This window comes from Phyllobates terribilis, unplaced genomic scaffold (assembly GCF_046119375.1).
Source record: "Phyllobates terribilis strain yellow unplaced genomic scaffold, ASM4611937v1 Scaffold_12__6_contigs__length_324123572, whole genome shotgun sequence".
NCBI lineage: Eukaryota > Metazoa > Chordata > Amphibia > Anura > Dendrobatidae > Phyllobates > Phyllobates terribilis.
Window position 1 is genome coordinate 23879044 of NW_027362772.1, and position 19376 is coordinate 23898419.

At 38.8% G+C, this 19376-nt stretch overlaps 1 protein-coding gene across 1 annotated transcript; it reads left to right on the forward strand.

Annotated features, from left to right (window-relative positions):
• Window positions 1–1967: 1967 nt before the first annotated feature.
• LOC141171639 (sushi, nidogen and EGF-like domain-containing protein 1) lies at window positions 1968–16130 on the forward strand. The gene is made up of 7 exons (XM_073655306.1): window positions 1968–2013; window positions 10454–10542; window positions 10708–10746; window positions 10828–10952; window positions 14715–15002; window positions 15313–15447; window positions 15936–16130. The coding sequence occupies exons 2-7, from the start codon at window positions 10506–10508 to the stop codon at window positions 16128–16130; spliced, it is 819 nt and encodes a 272-aa protein (XP_073511407.1). The 5' UTR covers window positions 1968–2013; window positions 10454–10505.
• The last annotated feature ends 3246 nt before the right edge of the window (window positions 16131–19376 follow it).

Sequence of the window (19376 nt, forward strand, 5' to 3'; positions counted from 1 at the left end):
ATGCTTCAGGACCCCGGGATACTCAGTGAAGAGCATTAGGAGGCACCCCAAGGCATAGGGGCTGGGACTGGCGGTTGGACGCCTTGCAGTGGACCGCCAAGCTCGATCCTTATGAAAGCTTTTTAACTGTAGCAGCTTTAGTGGACGCTACTGTAGCTGGAATTACGCGGCTCCTGGCATGAGACTTGCCCTCCAATAGATCCTTGTAAAAGGATTTAAAGTGTATTCATTCAAATTAGAGAGACAATTTTAATTAAAAAGCTTAGACCTGCCTCCACCACAGGGGGCTCGCTCGACCCACCAGTGGACAGGCACCAGTATTGGGAGAGGGGGGCTGGCCGTCAGGGTCCACCGCGGCTCTGGCACAAACCCGGCGACACGGAGGTGGCACGGGCAGGAAAGGACTGGCCGTGTCGGCTTCTCACTTTTTGGATTTTAGAAGGGCATGACATGCCTATATCTGTGTCTCCCCCTCCTTTTACTCCTCCACCTCTTTTCTTTTCGCATGACTATATGTAATTGTCACTTTTCCATGTGTTAGTTATGTCTTCTGAGCAGTTTGTCAGCTTTTGGACACCTTTGAAGGTGTTTTCTATGTGTTTCTATGTGTTTTTGTTTGCCTGCCATTGGTTTTAACGGTGTTCGAAGGTGTTCGACGAACAGTTCGACGAACAGTTTGGCGAACACAAGGTGTTCGACGAACCGAACCGAACTCGAACACTACGGGGGTGGCTCAACACTAATGATAATGCCCCTTCTCATGCTGCACATAACACATCTGCATCTCTGGCTGCTATGGGCATAAAAGGGGACAAACTTATGGTGTGGCACCCATGCTCCCCTGACCTCAACCCCATTGAGAACCTCTGGAGCATCATCAAAAGGAGTGTCTATGATGGCGGGAGGCAGTTCACATCTAAGCAACAGCTCTGGGAGGGTATTCTGTCCTCATGCAAAACAATTGAAGCAGAAACCATCCAAAACCTGACAAATTCAATGGACGAGAGAGTTCAGAAGCTCCTTTTGAACAAGCGGTCCTATGTGCAAATGTAACATCACCTAGAATAAAGTTTTGAGGTGAAAACTGTTTGATTTCAGTGTGTAATAACCTGCTAATGCTTATAATTTCAAAAATGACCATTATTTTTGTTCTTTATTAAAATGAAAAGGTTGAAAACTCTGCTGTGCATAATAATTTGGAACATGCATTTTGAGTGCAGTTTGAGTTTTTTATTTTTTAAAAAATATACTGTTATCATAGGCAGTTTGTACAAAAACCTTTCAATTGTACTCTAATAGTTATTTGACTGGAAAATTACAATGACTGCAATTCATAAAGGTAATTTGGGAAAATCTGAGAAAATATTATTTGCATAATAATTTGGAACACATTGTAGTGTATACCTTTTGAACCATATTCTAGGTCTGAGATTTTGAAAGTTTTTGCTGTTTGCAATCACCACAAGGGGGAGCTTAGGAGCTAATTGCATACTGAATATACATTAAATTCAATGATAAAACTGAATACACTGAGCTCCTCCATGTCGCTTGCAAGTGATTTACAGCTCTGTATCAGGAAAATGGATCCCCGACCATTGCAAAGATATATCAGGAAATTCCTAACCTATTTAATACAGAGCAGAGCTCAAAGGTGGACATTCACTTAGTGTTCATGGTCTATATAGTTACTTCTATTCTATTAATGTTGCCTTCTTGTAGGTGTGTATGGGCATCTGGGTGTTTCTTACACGGAGACGTCTCCTCTCCTGTATTTGCGTGCAGACAAATGTAAAGACACATTTGATATTTTTAACTTTAGAATAGGACAGGAATATATATAGACTTGTGAGGTTATTATCTGAAGCTCCGTATAGACACCATGGGATGCATCACTAACCAAGGCAGAACGGAATGAAGAATAACTGGAAATCACTTCCCACACACAGAGCCTATAAAAGCTGGAGCAAGAAATGCGATGTGACCATCGTACGATTAACACGACACCAAGCACAGGTAAGAAAGCCGAGACAGATCTATATATACCGTATATGTATATATATTCATACATTTTATTTACTCAACATAACTTCATCTGACAGATCTGTATATACTGAATATATGCAAACATCTTATCTATCATCTTCCATCTATTATCTATATATTGTCTATCTTTTATCTGTAATATATTATCTATCTATTATCTAAAGTGGGGAAAAAAGTATTTAGTCAGCCACCAATTGTGCAAGTTCTCCCACTTAAAAATATGAGAGAGGCCTGTAATTGACATCATAGGTAGACCTCAACTATCAGAGACAAAATGAGAAAACAAATCCTGAAAATCACATTGTCTAATTTGGAAAGAAGTTTTTTTCAAATTTTGGTGGAAAATAAGTATTTGGTCAATTATAAACAAGCAAGATTTCTGTCTCTCATAGACCTGTAACTTCTTCTTTAAGGGGCTCCTCTGTCCTCCACTCATTACCTGCAGTACTGGCACATGTTTGAACTTGTTATCAGTATAAAAGACACCTGTCCGCAACCTCAAACAGTCACACTCCAAACTCCACTATGGTGAAGACCAAAGAGCTGTCGAAGGACACCAGAAACAAAATTGTAGCCCTGCACCAGGCTGGGCAGACTGAATCTACAATAGGCAAGCAGCTTGGTGTGAAGAAATCAACTGAGGGAGCAATAATTAGAAAATGGAAGACATACAAGACCACTGATAATCTCCCTTGATCTGGGGCTCCACACAAGATCTCACCCCGTGGGGTCAAAATGATCTCATGAACGGTGATCAAAAATGCCAGAACCACACGCGGGGACCTAGTGAATGACCTGCAGAGAGCTGGGACCAACACACTACGCCGCCAGGGACTCAGATTCTGCAGTGCCAGACGTGTCACCCTACTTAAGCCATTACATGTCCGGGCCCGTCTGAAGTTTGCTAGAGAGCATTTGGATGATCCAGAAGAGTATTGGGAGAATATCATATGGTCAGAAGAAACCAAAGGAGAACTGTTTGGTAGAAACACAACTCATCGTGTTTGGAGGAGAAAGAATGCTGAGTTGCTGTCACATCAGGTAAGAGAGCAACACAGAGGGTAAAAGGAAAGGGAACCCAGACACTAGAGAAAGGGGGAAGAGGTGACCTCCTAATTTGGACTAGCGTCACCCTGTCTTCCTTTAACGTCCCTATACAGCCTCCACAGCTGTCGCCGATCACGTGCCTGGTCCTACTATCCCTGGCGTAAGGCTATAGCTGGGGTAGGAAGGAGATGAGCACTAGTCAACCTCCGCTAGCACTCTAAAGACAAAAGGGGAAGACAACACAGGGGAACAACAACTCAGCTTTAGAAGAACTGCAACTGGGCACACGGCCTAAGACTCCAGAGAGGACGTGATGCTGCTTCAGCCAAGTTCCAAGTAAAAATGGGTGTATCCGGCGATGCCCACCTAGACACACCAGGTATATATACACCCAGACTAAAGGGAGGTAGTCGCTGGGTCCTAAACACAGCCTCCTATCTAGGCAGCTGTCTGCATTGCAAAAAGTGGAGATCTCCTGTAAACCACTGCAGGGCGACTGTTTTTCACCTCTGACACACCCGTGACAGTTGCATACAAAGAACACCATACCTACTGTGAAGCATGGGGGTGGCAACATCATGCTTTGGGGCTGTTTCTCTGCCAAGGGACCAGGACAACTTATCCGTGTACATGAAAGAATGAATGGGGCTATGTATCGTGAGATTTTGAGTGCAAACCTCCTTCCATCAGCAAGGGCATTAAAGATGAAACTTGCTGGGTCTTTCAGCATGACAATGATCTCAAGCACACCGCTAGGGCAACGAAGGAGTGGCTTAGTAAAGAAGTATTTCAAGGTCCTGGAGTGGCCTAGCCAGTCTCCAGATCTAAACCCTATAGAAAACCTTTGGAGGGAGTTGAAAGTCTGTGTTGCCCAGCGACAGCCCCAAAACATCACTGCTCTAGAGGAGATCTGCATGGAGGAATGGGCCAACATACCAGCAACAGTGTGTGCCAACCTTGTGAAGACTTACAGAAAACGTTTCACCTCTGTCATTGCCAACAAAGGATATATAACAAAGTATTGAGATGAACTTTTGTAATTGACCAAATACTTATTTTCCACCAAAATTTGAAAAAAAATTTCTTTCCAAATCAGACAATGTGATTTTCAGGATTTCTTTTCTCATTTTGCCTCTTATAGTTCAGGTCTAACAATGATGTCAATTACAGGCCTCTCTCATCTTTATAAGTGGGAGAACTTGCACAATTGGTGGCTGACTAAATACTTTTTTACCCACTGTATATATCTATCTATTATCTATCTATCTTTTATATATAATATATCATCTATCTTTTATCTATCTAATATCTATCTATTATTTATCTATCTTCTATCTATTGTAGAGTTCACTCACTCAGCTGCGTTTGAGGTAGGCACAGGAAACCGGTTTCTTTAAAATGACCAAGGCAGGTTTATTATAACTGCATAAACCTCACTTTAGTAGTAAACAAAATGACAGCCTTTTCCTGCACAGAGTAACAAAACAGAAAATAAACAGTCCATACAGTATTTCCCGGGTTTACATCACTGAAGCTACCAACCTCAATGATACATATCTCCCCTCAAAGACCTGTCCGGCAGCCATCTTACACTATATATCTATTATCTATCTATCTATGTATCTATTATGTATCTATATATCTATTATCTATGTATCTATTATCTATCTATCTTCTATCTATTATCTGTCTGTTATCTATTATCTATTATTTATTATCTAGCTTCTATCTATTATCTATCCATCCATATATCTATCTATGTATCTATAATAATTAAAGAAAATTTGGCAGCACTACCAAAAGAAGCCGGGTTCAATAAATCCTGTTATCTGTATCTATCTATCTATCTATCTATCTATCTATCTATATGTATATATACACTACCGTTCAAAAGTTTGGGGTCACCCAGACAATTTTGTGTTTTCCGAAAACTCATACTTTTATATATCAAATGAGATGCAAAATGAATAGAAAATATAGTCTAGACATTGACAAGGTTAGAAATAATGATTTTTATTAGAAAGAATAATTTTCTCCTTCAAACTTTGCTTTCGGCACAGAATGCTCCTTTGCAGCAATTCCAGCATTGCAGACCTTTGGCATTTTAGCTGTTAATTTGCAGAGGTAATCTTGAGAAATTTCCCCCCATGCTTCCTGAAGCCCCTCACACAAGTTGGATTGGCTTGATGGGCACTTTTTGCGTACCATACGGTCAAGCTGCTCCCACAACAGCTCAATGGGGTTGAGATCTGGTGACTGCGCTGGCCACTTCATTACAGATAGAATACCAGCTGCCTGCTTCTTCCCTAAATAGTTCATGCATAATTTGGAGGTGTGCTTTGGGTCCTCGTCCAGTTGTAGGATGAAATTGGCTCCAATCAAGTGCTGTCCACAGGGTATGGCATGGCATTGCAAAATTGAGTGATAGCCTTCCTTATTCAAAATCCCATTTACCTTGTAAAAATCTCCTACTTTACCAGCACCAAAGCAACCCCAGACCATCAGATTACCTCCACCATGCTTGACAGATGGCGTCAGGCACTCTTCCAGCATATTTTCAGTTGTTCTGCGTCTCACAAATGTTCTTCTGTGTGATCCAAACACCTCAAACTTTGATTCGTCTGTCCATAAAACTTTTTTCCAATCTTCCTCTGTCCAATGTCTGTGTTCTTTTGCCCATATTAATCTTTTCCTTTTATTAGCCAGTCTCAGATATGGCTTTTTCTTTTCCACTTTGCCCTGAAGGCCAGCATCCCGTAGTCGCCTCTTCACTGTAGACGTTGACACTGGCATTTTGCGTGTACTATTTAATGAAGCTGCCAGTTGAGGAGTTGTGAGGCGTCGATTTCTCAAACTAGAGACTCTAATGTCCTTGTCTTGTTGCTCAGTTGTGCAGCGGGGTCTCTCACTTCTCTTTCTACTCTGGTTAGAGTCTGTTTGTGCTCTCCTCTGAAGGGAGTAGTACACACCGTTGTAGGAAATCTTCAGTTTCTTGGCAAGTTCTCGCATGGAATAGCCTTCATTTCTAAGAACAAGAATAGACTGTTGAGTTTCACATGAAAGTTTTCTTTTTCTGGCCATTTTGAGAGTTTCATAGAACAAACAAATGTAAAGCTCCAGATTCTCAACTAGCTCAAAGGAAGGTCAATTTTATAGCTTCTCAAATCAGCTAAACCGTTTTCAGCTGGGCTAACATACTTGTACAAGGATTTTCTAGAGTTTTCTAAACATCCATTAGCCTTCTTACACAGTTAGCAAACACAATGTACCATTAAAACACTGGAGTGGTGGTTGTTGGAAATGGGCCTCTATACACCTATGTAGATATTGCAATAAAAACAAGACGTTTGCAGCTAGAATAGTCATTTACCACATTAACAATGTATAGTGTGTATTTCTGATTCATTTAATGCTAGCTTCATTGAAAAAAATGTGCCTTTCTTTCAAAAATAATGAAAAACCAAGCAATGTGAACTGAGGTCTAAGATGGTAGACATGCAAGAATTAGGAGCATGTTCACACTAGCAAAAAGAAGCAAAACCTACAAAAGACAAAAGACAAAAGACAAAAAAAAGACAGCTGCTGGCCTCTGATTGGCCGGCGGCTGACATTGAAAATGCTGTGCTGGGAGACAGTCTCTGTGCGGCAATGCAGCGCTGCTGTCGGCGGCTCCTCCTGGACCAGGTCGGGATCGTCAAGGGGTCGGACTCTGTGGTGCCTGCGGGCCACATCTGCAGGAAGGCCGCCGAGGGAACGGAGGACAGGTGAGAATCATCTTTTTTTTTTTCTATTTTATGTGTGTGAAGAACAGCACAGGGGGCACAGAGCCACAACATGGGGACCGGGATGGGGCACATAGCCACAAGAGGGGACCTGGATGGGGCACATAGCCACAAGAGGGGACCTGGATGGGGCACATAGCCACGGGATGGGGACCTGGATGGGGCACATAGCCACAGGATGGTGACCTGGATGGGGCACATAGCCACAGGATGAGGACCTGGATGGGGCACAGAGCCTCAAGATGCAGACCTGGATGGGGCACAGAGCCTCAAGATGTGGACCTGGATGGGGCACATAGCCACAAGATGGGGACCTGGATGGGGCACAGAGCCACAAGATGGGGACCTGGATGGGGCACAGAGCCACAAGATGGGGACCTGGATGGGGCACAGAGCCACAAGATGGGGACCAGAGCCACAACATGGGGACCTGGATGGGTCACATAGCCACAAGATGGGGACCTGGATGGGGCACATAGCCACAAGATGGGGACCTGGATGAGGCACATTAGTACAAGATGGGCGCCAGGATGGGGAACGTTGCCACAGGATGGGGACCTGGATGGGGCACATAGCCACAGGATGGGGACCTGGATGGGGCACATTAGTACAAGATGGGGACTTGGATGGGGAACATTACTACAAGATGTTTTCCATTATTACTATATGATGCTAATTGTAAGACAATATTACTGTATGTGGCCAATTGGGGGAAATAAAATTGTAAAAAAAAAATAAAATAAAATAAAGCATGAAAAAATATTGGGCACTAAAAATGCTGTTTTATATGTAAACTAAAGTAAACACAAAAAAGTGCACGTTTATTATCGCCACATCCATAACGACCCAAGCCATAAAAAAATAAACACGGCAAAAATGTTCAAAAGGTGTATACAAAAAAAATGGTATCACTAAAAATGTCACATTGAACAAAGAATGCGGCCCCCCAAATTCAAATTTTTTCCATGTGCGGCCCATATACCCAGCCGAGTTTGAGACCCCTGATCTATGTCATACATTCTCTCTAAGCTATACCTTTTTATTGTATTCAGCGTTCAGGACATACAGTCTGAATGATTTTGTCCGTTGTGTTGCTTTCTGTTCTGTAGCCAGCATGGCACAATGTCTGAATTTTCTGGTGATAATATTTGCACAATCTAATCCTGTGTCAGACATGTGTAACGGGTCTGGGAGGTGGAACCTCTGAGCAACGATACAAAGGGGCAGTCCTTGTAAGGAAGCGGGTGGCTCCCAGGGTAGGCGGGCAGGTAGTCACGGCAAGTGACGGGGACAGTCTCTGGATAGAAGGGCAGGAGGCCACGGCAAGTGACGGGGACAGTCTCTGGGTAGAAGGGCAGGAGGTCACGGCAAGTGACGGGAACAGTATCTTGGTAGAAGGGCACGAGGTCACGGCAAGTGACGGGAACAGTCTCTTGACAGGCGGGTGGTCACGGCAAGTGACGGCTAAGCCTCCAGATAGGCTAGCAGGCGGGTAGCAGGTGGACGATCCCAGGTGAGCGGGCAAGATTCTCTGGACAGGCAGGTGGTCACAGCAAGTGATGGCTAAGCCTCCAGGTAGGCTAGCGGCCAGGTAGCAGGCGGACGCTCCCAGGTGAGCGGGTAAGAGTCTCTGGACAGGCAGGTGGTCACAGCACGTGACGGTAGAGCCTCCAGGTAGGCTAGCAGGCAGGTAGCAGGCGGAAGCTCCCAGGTGAGCAGGTAAGAGTCTCTGGACAGGCAGGTGGTCACAGCACGTGACGGCAGAGCCTCCAGGTAGGCTAGCAGGCAGGTAGCAGGCGGACGCTCCCAGGTGAGCGGGTAAGAGTCTCTGGACAGGCAGGTGGTCACAGCAAGTGATGGCTAAGCCTCCAGGTAGGCTAGCGGCCAGGTAGCAGGCGGACGCTCCCAGGTGAGCGGGTAAGAGTCTCTGGACAGGCAGGTGGTCACAGCACGTGACGGTAGAGCCTCCAGGTAGGCTAGCAGGCAGGTAGCAGGCGGAAGCTCCCAGGTGAGCAGGTAAGAGTCTCTGGACAGGCAGGTGGTCACAGCACGTGACGGCAGAGCCTCCAGGTAGGCTAGCAGGCAGGTAGCAGGCGGACGCTCCCAGGTGAGCGGGTAAGAGTCTCTGGACAGGCAGGTGGTCACAGCAAGTGATGGCTAAGCCTCCAGGTAGGCTAGCGGCCAGGTAGCAGGCGGACGCTCCCAGGTGAGCGGGTAAGAGTCTCTGGACAGGCAGGTGGTCACAGCACGTGACGGCAGAGCCTCCAGGTAGGCTAGCAGGCAGGTAGCAGGCGGAAGCTCCCAGGTGAGCAGGTAAGAGTCTCTGGACAGGCAGGTGGTCACAGCACGTGACGGCAGAGCCTCCGGGTAGGCTAGCAGGCAGGTAGCAGGCGGACGCTCCCAGGTGAGCGGGTAAGAGTCTCTGGACAGGCAGGTGGTCACAGCACGTGACGGCAGAGCCTCCAGGTAGGCTAGCAGGCAGGTAGCAGATGAGCGCTCCCAGGTGAGCGGGTAATCAGATCCATAGACAGACTGGCAGGGCTGGTAGGCAGACTGTCGGACCGCAGGAATGCAAGTAGGTAGACAAGTATCAGGCAGGTATCAAGCAGGAATCTGGAGGTAACTGGCAGGTATCTGGTAACGGGATCTGAGGGCTGAAGCAGAGTGATAGGCTATGCAACAACATTGCTCGGGCACCTCCATTTTGGAGGAGGTGCCTTATATATGGTGAGGTCCTCCGGCCATTGGCCGGGGACTCCTTAGGACGGCGCGCGTGGCCCCTTTAAGAGAGGGGGAGCGCGCACGCGCGCCCTAAGCACAGTGGCCGGGAAGCAGCGCGCGCTGCCAGCAGAGCGGGAGGAGGACGCCGGGCACGGAGCGGAGAGGTGAGGAGAACAGCGTCCCTGCCTAGCAGGAGGCAGGGACGCCGACGCTACAACATGAAGGACTGGTTCTGTGCAGCTGACTGTAAAGCATATAAAGCAAATATCAGACTGCAGCTGAGCTGATGTCGGGCAGCACAGACATATTGCAGTCTCCTAAGAAGCAGCAGCCAGGTAAAATGTCTGGACGGAAGATCCTAAGATCCTGCAGCAAAGCTTTTATTGTTACAATAGGGCTGCAAAATGATCCTTCCTGGGATTCTTCGGCTACTCAGCGCTGCCTCTGTTGAAGTCTCTCAGTCAGTTACAGGAGTATGCATCGAGGGTTAGAGCCCTTAATATAGGGTCATTCATTTGGGTGACGTTTTTATATCAAATGTTTGTATTGCAATGAACAGTAGGTGGCGCTCTTGACTTGATGTCTATGAAATCTAGCACTCTTAGTGGTGGAAAATGGTACTGCATGTTGGAAAGTATATTTAAGGATATATTATACTGTTGGGCAACCAAACCTAAAATATTGTGGTTTCCATATTCACAGATATTGTGTACAGTTATTGCTTCATGAACCTTTGTATCCTTATAGTTCTAAAAGTGAGCATTAGGGCATTTGCATTGGAAAAGATGGTGCTATACCACAGTTGACCATCATGTGGGTCTAATACGAAAGTTTAACCTTTTCACTTCTTGTCTCAATAGATGAGTGGAGACTCCGGGTATGACATTCATGAGCTGATACTCACTGTTACAAATGGCTTTCTGCGCCGCTCTCGCCGTCATTGCTCTCGGTAAGTCGTCATGTTTTACAATTTAGTTTACAATCGGACACTGCAGCATGTGTTTTATATATGTCGCTCTTTATGTCTTTATCATCCCATATCCGACTATGTGATCTTAGTCACTCTCTCATAAATGTTTCCTATTCTTGTGTAACAATGACTTTTCTTCTCCAGCTACATTCACTGCGCTACGAGCAACATCTTCAGCCGCAAGTATATATCTAAGATACCCCAGAATATAATCTCTACTGCGGTAATATTGGTTATTGTATGACCAAATCTTCTGATTTACAGGACTCCTCTACCCCTATGGATCTGAAAACGATACCTTCAACAAAAACGAAGACGATGGAACGTCGGCATTAATAGAACTGTATTCTAATATTACACTGTTTGGGAATGTTTCATCATCACTTTACGTGAGTAATTTGTAAGCAGTGGAGATGGATGGACGGAAAGATAGATAATAGATAGATAGATGATAGAAGATAGATAGATAGATAGATCGATAGATAGATCGATAGATAGATAGATAGATAGATAGATAGATAGATAGATAGATAGATAGATAGATAGATAGATAGATAGATAGATAGATAGATAGTCATGGCCAAAAGTGTTGGCAACCTTGAAATTGTTCCAGAAAATGAAGTATTTCTCCCAGAAAATGATCATAATTACATACATTTTGTTATACATATGTTTATTTCCTTTGTGTGTATTGGAAGAACACAAAAAAAACAGAGGAAAAAAAGGCAAATTGGACATAATTTCATCCAAAACTCCAAAAATGGACCAGACAAAATTGTTGACACCTTTCCAAAATTGTGAGTAAACAACTTTTTTTTTTCAAGGATGTGATGCTCGTTCAAACTCAGCTGTGGCAGGTAACAGGTGTGGGCAATATGAAAATCACATATGAAACCAGTTGAAAAGGGGAGAAGTTGACTCAATCTTTGTATTGTGTGTCTGTGTGTGCCACACTAAGCATGGAGAACAGAAAGAGGAGAAGAGAACTGTCTGAGGACTTGAGAACCAAAATTGGTGAACAACATCAACAATCTCAAGGTTACAAGTCCATCTCCAGAGATCTTGATGTTCCTTTGTTCAAGGTGCGCAACATAATCGAGAAGTTTACAGCCCATGGAACTGTAGCTAATCTCCCTGGTCGTGGATGGCAGAGAAAAATTGATGAAAGGTTGCAACGCAGCATAGTCCAGATGGTGGATAAGCAGCCCCAATCAAGGTTTAAAGAAATTCAAGCTGCCATGCAGGATCAGGGTGCATCAATGTCAGCGTGAACTATCCGTCCACATCTGAATGAAATGAAATGCTATGGCAGGAGACCCCGGAGGACCCCACTGCTGGCACAGAGACATGAAAAAGCTAGACTGCAGTTAGCCAAAATGTACGTGAGTAATCCAAAATCCTTCTCGGAAAGCGTCTTGTGGACAGATGAGACCAAAATAGCGCTTTTTGGTAAAGCACATCATTCTGCTGTTTACCAAAAATGGAATGAGGCCTCCAAAGAAAAGAACACTACCTACAATCAAATATGGTGGAGGTTCAGAGATGTTTTGGGTTGTTTTACTGCCTCTGGCACTGAGTGCTCTGACTGTGTGCAAGGCATCATGAAATCTGAAGATTACCAACAGATTTTGGGTCACAATGTAGTGCTCAGTGTCAGAAAGCTGGGTTTGTGTCCTAGGTCAAGGGTCTTCCAGCAGGACAATGACCCCAAACATACTTGAAGAAACCCCCAGAAATGGATGGAAGCAAAGCGCTGGAGAGTTCTGAAATGGCAGCAATGAGTCCGGATCTAAATCCCATTGATCCCCTGTGGAGAGATCTTATAATTACTGTTGGGAGAAGACGCCTTCACATAAGAGAGACCTGGAGCAGATTGTAAGAAGAGTCCAAGATCCCAGCTGAGAGGAGTACGAAGCTGATGGTTATAGGAAGCGATTTCAGTTATTTATTCCAAAGGGCGCAACTAAATATTAAGTTGAGGGAGCCAACAATACTGTCCGGCCCATTTTTGGGGTTTTGTATGAAGTTATGTCCAATTTTGTGTTGTTCCAATACACACAAAGGAAATAAACATGTGTATAACAAAACGTGTGTAATTGGCATTGCAATAATTTTCTAGGAGAGATACTTCAACACTTTTAGCCATGACTGTAGATGATAGATAATAGATAGATAGATAATAGTTAGATAATAGATAGATGATAGATAATAGATAATAGATAGATGATAGATAGATAATACAGTAGATGATAGACAAGAGATAGATAATAGATAGATGATAGATAATAGATAGATAATAGATAATAGATAGATGATAGATAGATAATAGATAGATGATAGATAATAGATAGATGATAGATAATAGTTAGATGATAGATAATAGATAATAGATAGATAGATAATAGATAGATGATAGATAATAGATAGATAATAGATAATAGACAGATGATAGATAATAGATAGATAATAGATAATAGATAGATGATAGATAATAAATAGATAATAGATGATAGATAATAGATAGATAATAGATAGATGATAGATTATAGATAGATAATAGATAGATAATAGATAGATGATAGATAGATGATAGATAGATAATAGATAGATAATAGATGATAGATAGATAATAGATAATAGATAGATAGATAATAGATAGATAATAGATAGATGATAGATTATATATAGATAATAGATAGATGATAGATAATAGATAGATAATAGATAGATAATAGATGATAGATAGATAATCAATAGATAGATAATAGATAGATGATAGATTATATATAGATAATAGATAGATAATAGATAGATGATAGATAATAGATAGATAATAGATAGATAATAGATGATAGATAGATAATCAATAGATAGATAATAGTTAGATGATAGATAATAGATAGATATATAATAGATAGATGATAGATAATAGATAGATAATAGATAGATAATAGATGATAGATAGATAATCAATAGATAGATAATAGATAGATGATAGATAATAGATAGATAATAGATAGATGATAGATAATAGATAGATAATAGATAATAGATAGATAATAAATGGATGATAGATAATAGATAGATAATAGATAGATAATAGATAGATAATAGATAGATAGATAATAGATAATAGATTAATAGATGATAGATAATAGATAATAGATAGATAGATAATAGATAGATAATAGATAGATGATAGATAGATGATAGATAATAGATAGATAATAGATAGATAATAGATGATAGATGATAGATAGATAATAGATAGATGATAGATAATAGAAAGATAATAGATGGTAGATAGATAATAGATAATAGATAGATAATAGATAGATAATAGATAAATGATAGATAATAGATAGATAATAGATAGATGATAGATGATAGATAATAGATATATAATAGATATATAATAGATAATAGATAGATAATAGATGATAGATAGATAATCAATAGATAATAGATAGATATTGGATAGATGATAGATAATAGATAGATAATAGATAGATAATAGATAATAGATAGATAATAGATAGATGATAGATAATAGATAGATAATAGATGATAAATGATAGATAATAGATAATAGATGATAGATGATAGATAGATAACAGATAATAGATAGATGATAGATAATAGGTAGATAATAGATAGATAATAGATAGATAGATGATAGATAGATAATAGATAGTTAATAGATAGATAATAGATGATAGATAGATAATATATAGATAATAGATAATAGATAGATAATAGATAATAGATAGATAGATAATAGATAATAGATAGATAATAGATAGATAATAGATAATAGATAGATGATAGATAATAGATAGATGATAGATAATAGATAGATAATAGATAGATAATAGATAGATAATAGATGATAGATAGATAGATAATAGATGATAGATGATAGATAATAGATATATGATAGATAACAGATAATAGATAGATGATAGATAGATGATAGATAATAGATAGATGATAGATAGATGATAGATAGATAGATAGATGATAGATAAGATATATGGATAATAGATAATAGATAGATAATAGATAGATGATAGATAATAGATGATAAATAATAGATATATAGATAATAGATAGATGGATAATGACCATTCTTTCTGTCTTTTCTATTACAGGTAAATAATAACGGTTTGTTGTCCTTTAAGGCCCCCATTTCTGTATTTACACCTAAAGATCTGCCGGTGGCGGACGGTAACCCTTTCCTTGCTGTATTTTGGGCTGATATAGACAACGTCATAGCGGGAAACATTTCTTACTGGCAGAGCAATGAATTGTCACTTCTCAATCAGGCGACATCTGATGTCCGCTCCTACTTCAGCCTCCCGAGCTTCTCTGCTGCATTGGTCTTTGTGGCTACGTGGCACGGCGTGGCTTACTACGGATCGTCTGCTTCATCCAGCATGGTAATTTTTAAAGACAATCATATAGAGTTTAACATTTCTCTACGTATATCTACAGCCATGAGCCATGAGGGACAGGACGTGGTGTCATAGACTCAGAGCAAGTGATACCTTTCATACTGTGACATCATTATTCAGTCTGCATGACATCACTGCCTTCACCCAGTAACATCATAAGCCAATCACAAACTAATTTGCTACACAGACTGTGACATCACTGCCCTCATCCAGTGACATCATCAGCCAATCACAGACTTGCTGAATAATCTGCATTATACCATAGATTGGACCTGATTATGTTCCGCACTTGCAGGTGAACACGTTCCAGGCCGTCCTCTGCTCTAATGGAAATCTTACTTTTATTATGTTTAACTATGAGAGCATCCTGTGGACGACAGGGACATCGAGCGGAGGTAACAATAAAGGAACCGGAGGGACCCAAGCTTTGGTAAGTGCCAGATATTCTACAGTTAATCCACCATGACTTAAAGAGGTCTGAATGGTTCTGTTGAGGGGGGAAGTTGGTGAATAATTTTTCAGACTTCACTTTTTTTGCCATCAAAAAACACGGCAACACTTACATTGGGGTGTGAAGAGAACTCCTACTGTACTGTACATTGTCATGCTTTATAGAAGTGAAAGTTAGTTTCACATTTTGTATACCTGCAGTCACCACCAGAGGGAGCTCACTGCATACAGAATTACTATTGATATCAATGTATAAACTGTATGCAGTGAGCTCCCTCTAGTGGTAACTGCAAGTAACCAGAATTTTATCTGGTCTATGCAGGGGATTTATAGCTTTGCATCATAAAATAAAGCTCTGATAACTATGAAGTTATATAAAGAAATGAATCAGAACCGGAAATGCCACATTCTGTATGTTGTGCTGACCCCTATTTTATTATTAATGTATACATTTCTTACTTCTCACAGGCTGGTGTAAATAGCGGATACCAGACCGGTTATTATAAAATCCCAGGTTCCTTATCAGAAGATATGATTAATATATCGTCCACCAGTAATGTGAACGTCACTGGGCGCTGGGTCTTCAGAGTGGACAAACTGCATCCGGAAGATGCCAGTGGGATTATAGGTGATGTAGAAAAGTGTAAAAAGTATCTCTGCTGATCCACAGAAATGCTGACACTCCTTTGGCTGGTGTTTTATATAAATTTGATATTACAAAACATACAGAGACTATTATGTGTCATCTATTAGAATATAACAATCCTTAGATCCATACCATTAGTGTATGGTGGAGATGCACAGGATAATTGACAAAACAACATAATCCCGAGGGGGTAACGCCACAGGATAAAATAAATGCAAAAAACTCTACATAATATAAAAGCATGCATGTATTCAAAAATTATAAAAAATTGGAGGTATAATAAAAAAATAATAGCCAAGATATCCTCAAGGATCACAACTGCGTCAGGCTATGTGTGATATATTGGGAGATGAATCATCAATCTCGTGGTGGAGGGATATAATACTTATGAATAACAATGGTTAAACATAGTTGTAGATATAAATATATGCATGTAAAATATAAAACAATAATATTCAAACTTAAATAAGGTAAATGGTTACGGTTGGTTTGATGCAAGGGAAAATAAGTGGGTGAGGGAGATTCAGATTAATGCTAGCTACACCAATTATGTATATTACATACTCCCACCTATTTTCCCACTATATCAATGCATCAAACCATGTGATAACATGTGAAAAAAAGCAACCAAGCCATTCAATATCATATAAATGAAATAGAAACAATTTAGAGAAAAACTATCATCTGAGTAGAGGGTGCCTAGACCCGACGCGCGCTTCACCCTGCTTTATCAGGGGGTGTTTGTAACATCACAAACGTAAATAACTTCTGTTCATGTGCAATACTGAGAATTTTACACAAAGCTTATAAAATGAATGTATATATGTAAGTCCCTAACATTACAAGTCTTGCATAAACTAATAATAATAATAGTAATAATACTTATAAAACATTTATAATATTAATCTAATAATATTATTATATAATTATATGTATTTTTATCATTATACTTTTTTATTATAAAAATACTTTAAAAAAATAATAATAATGCTTATAAAATACTAATAATCAAGTAATTGAATATTTTAAGTATTATACACATTATTATTATATAATTATATATTAATATATTAATTATTCAAAATATTATCATTTTTTAATTATATTTAAAAAGTAATAATATTTATAATAATTAAAACAAGCAATAATAAAAATGTGAAAACTATTATAAATAAAAACTATTTTTTTTAATTTTTTTAATGTAATCTAAGTCTTACATAAAATAATAATAATTAAAATAATGCCACATACAAATAATATTAACCCCTATTAATAATATTTATAATAATACAAATAAAATTAGCACATAATAATAATATTTATAATAATAATTACAATAACAGCAATATTAAAATGCATAAGCTATTATAAAAAAATATGTTTCTACTTTTTAATTAATTATACTATTAATCTAAGTCCCTGACATCGCAGCAAATCTCATAAAAAATAATAATACTTATAAAAAAATAATAATTACAAAATATTTATAATGATTAAATAACAGCAATAATACTATTTATAATAATTAAAACATTAGCAATAATAAAATGTGAAAACTATTATAAAAAAACATTCTATTTGTTTTTTTTTTTATGTAATTTAAGTCTTACATAAAACAACACTTATAAAAATAATATTGACACATAATAATATGTATATTATTAAAATAATAGCAATAATAAAATGCATAAACCAATCTAAAAATAATTTTTCTATTTTTTAATTAATTGTACTATTAATCTAAGTCCCTGACATTGCAACATGTCACTTAAAATAATAATAATGATAATAATAATAATAAATATATATATTTATAATAATTAAAATTGCAATAATAAAATGTGAAAACTTTTATAAAAATATTTTTCTTTTTTTGTATATTTTTTATTTAATCTAAGTCTTACATAGAATAATAATAATTTAAATAATAACACATTATTATTATTGTTATTATTATTGTTGTTATTATTATTATTATTATTATTACTAATAATATTATTATTATTATTATTATTATTTAAATAGCACCACTGATTCCTTGGTGCTGTACATGACGAGCCGTTACATACAAAATAGAGATATAAATGACAGTAACCAATTGAACAATGATAGACTGGTACAGAGATAAAAATAATATTAACAAATAATATTTATAATGATTAAAATAATAGCAATAATAAAGCACAAAAACTATTATAAAACATATTTTCCTATTTTGTTTTAATAATATTACTATTAATTGTTTAAAGGTAACATCCAATGTTGTTGTTTTTTACAAATCAGAATTTTTTTTTGACTAATATAAAAAGTACATTGTATACGACCATAAAATATTCTTAAATATTTATGCAAATTAATGTTTTAAAATATCAGCAGAATATTTTGATTTAATAATATTTGGATGACGATGTAATATTTGTCCTTCTTACACACATTGTACTTCTTGTGCTCTGTCACTGGCCGGGTGTTCGTGCCGTGTTGCAGTTTAGAATATTTTAGATGGAAGAATATAATGGATGTGAAGCTCTGGAGCGGCTGTAAGTAGTGTTATCTCGTACACATGGTTTTCTATATGATCTGCTATATACTCTGTACCTGCAGGGGGCGGAGCGGAGCTCCAGCAATATTTTTCAGCAGACATGGGAAGGACCTTGTCGCGGTTCTGCTGCTCACAATCCGTGAACATTACTGCTCCCGGGAGACAATGATCAAAACTGGTGCAATGTAAAGTGGAGATGAACATAAATCTATTAACCCTTTCACCCCCAGGCCATTTTCCTTTTTTTTTTTTTCTTTTCATTTTTTTTTTTTGCTCCCCTGCTTCCCAGAGCCATAACTTTTTTTTATTTTTCTATCAATATGGCCATATGAGGGCTTGATTTTTGTGGAATCAGTTGTACTTTTTAATGGCACCATTGATTTTACCATATAGCGTACTGGAAAACAGGAAAAAAAAAATCCAAGTGCGTTTAAATTGCAAAAAAAAAAAAGTGCAATTTCACAATTGATTTTTTATTTTTTTTATTTACCATGTTCACTATAAGGTAAAACTGACCAGCCATTATGATTCTCCAGGTCAGTACGAGTTACCAAACATGGATAGGTTCTTTTTTATTTAAGTGGTGAAAAAAAATTCAGAAATTTGTATGAAAAAAAAGTTTTTGCATTTGTTGTCATTTTCCCATAGCGTCTCCATTTTTCGGGATCTGGAACCGGGTGAGGGCTTATTTTTTGCGCCCAGAACGGATGTTTTTATTGATTCC

Bases quoted from the DNA above. Each gene is read 5' to 3' on its own strand.
- LOC141171639 (XM_073655306.1), top strand. From the start codon at position 10,506: ATGGCTTTCTGCGCCGCTCTCGCCGTCATTGCTCTCG. The intron at 10,953-14,714 runs GTGAGTAATTTG...TTTCTATTACAG, and splicing joins ATGTTTCATCATCACTTTAC to GTAAATAATAACGGTTTGTT. The intron at 15,003-15,312 runs GTAATTTTTAAA...CCGCACTTGCAG, and splicing joins CGTCTGCTTCATCCAGCATG to GTGAACACGTTCCAGGCCGT.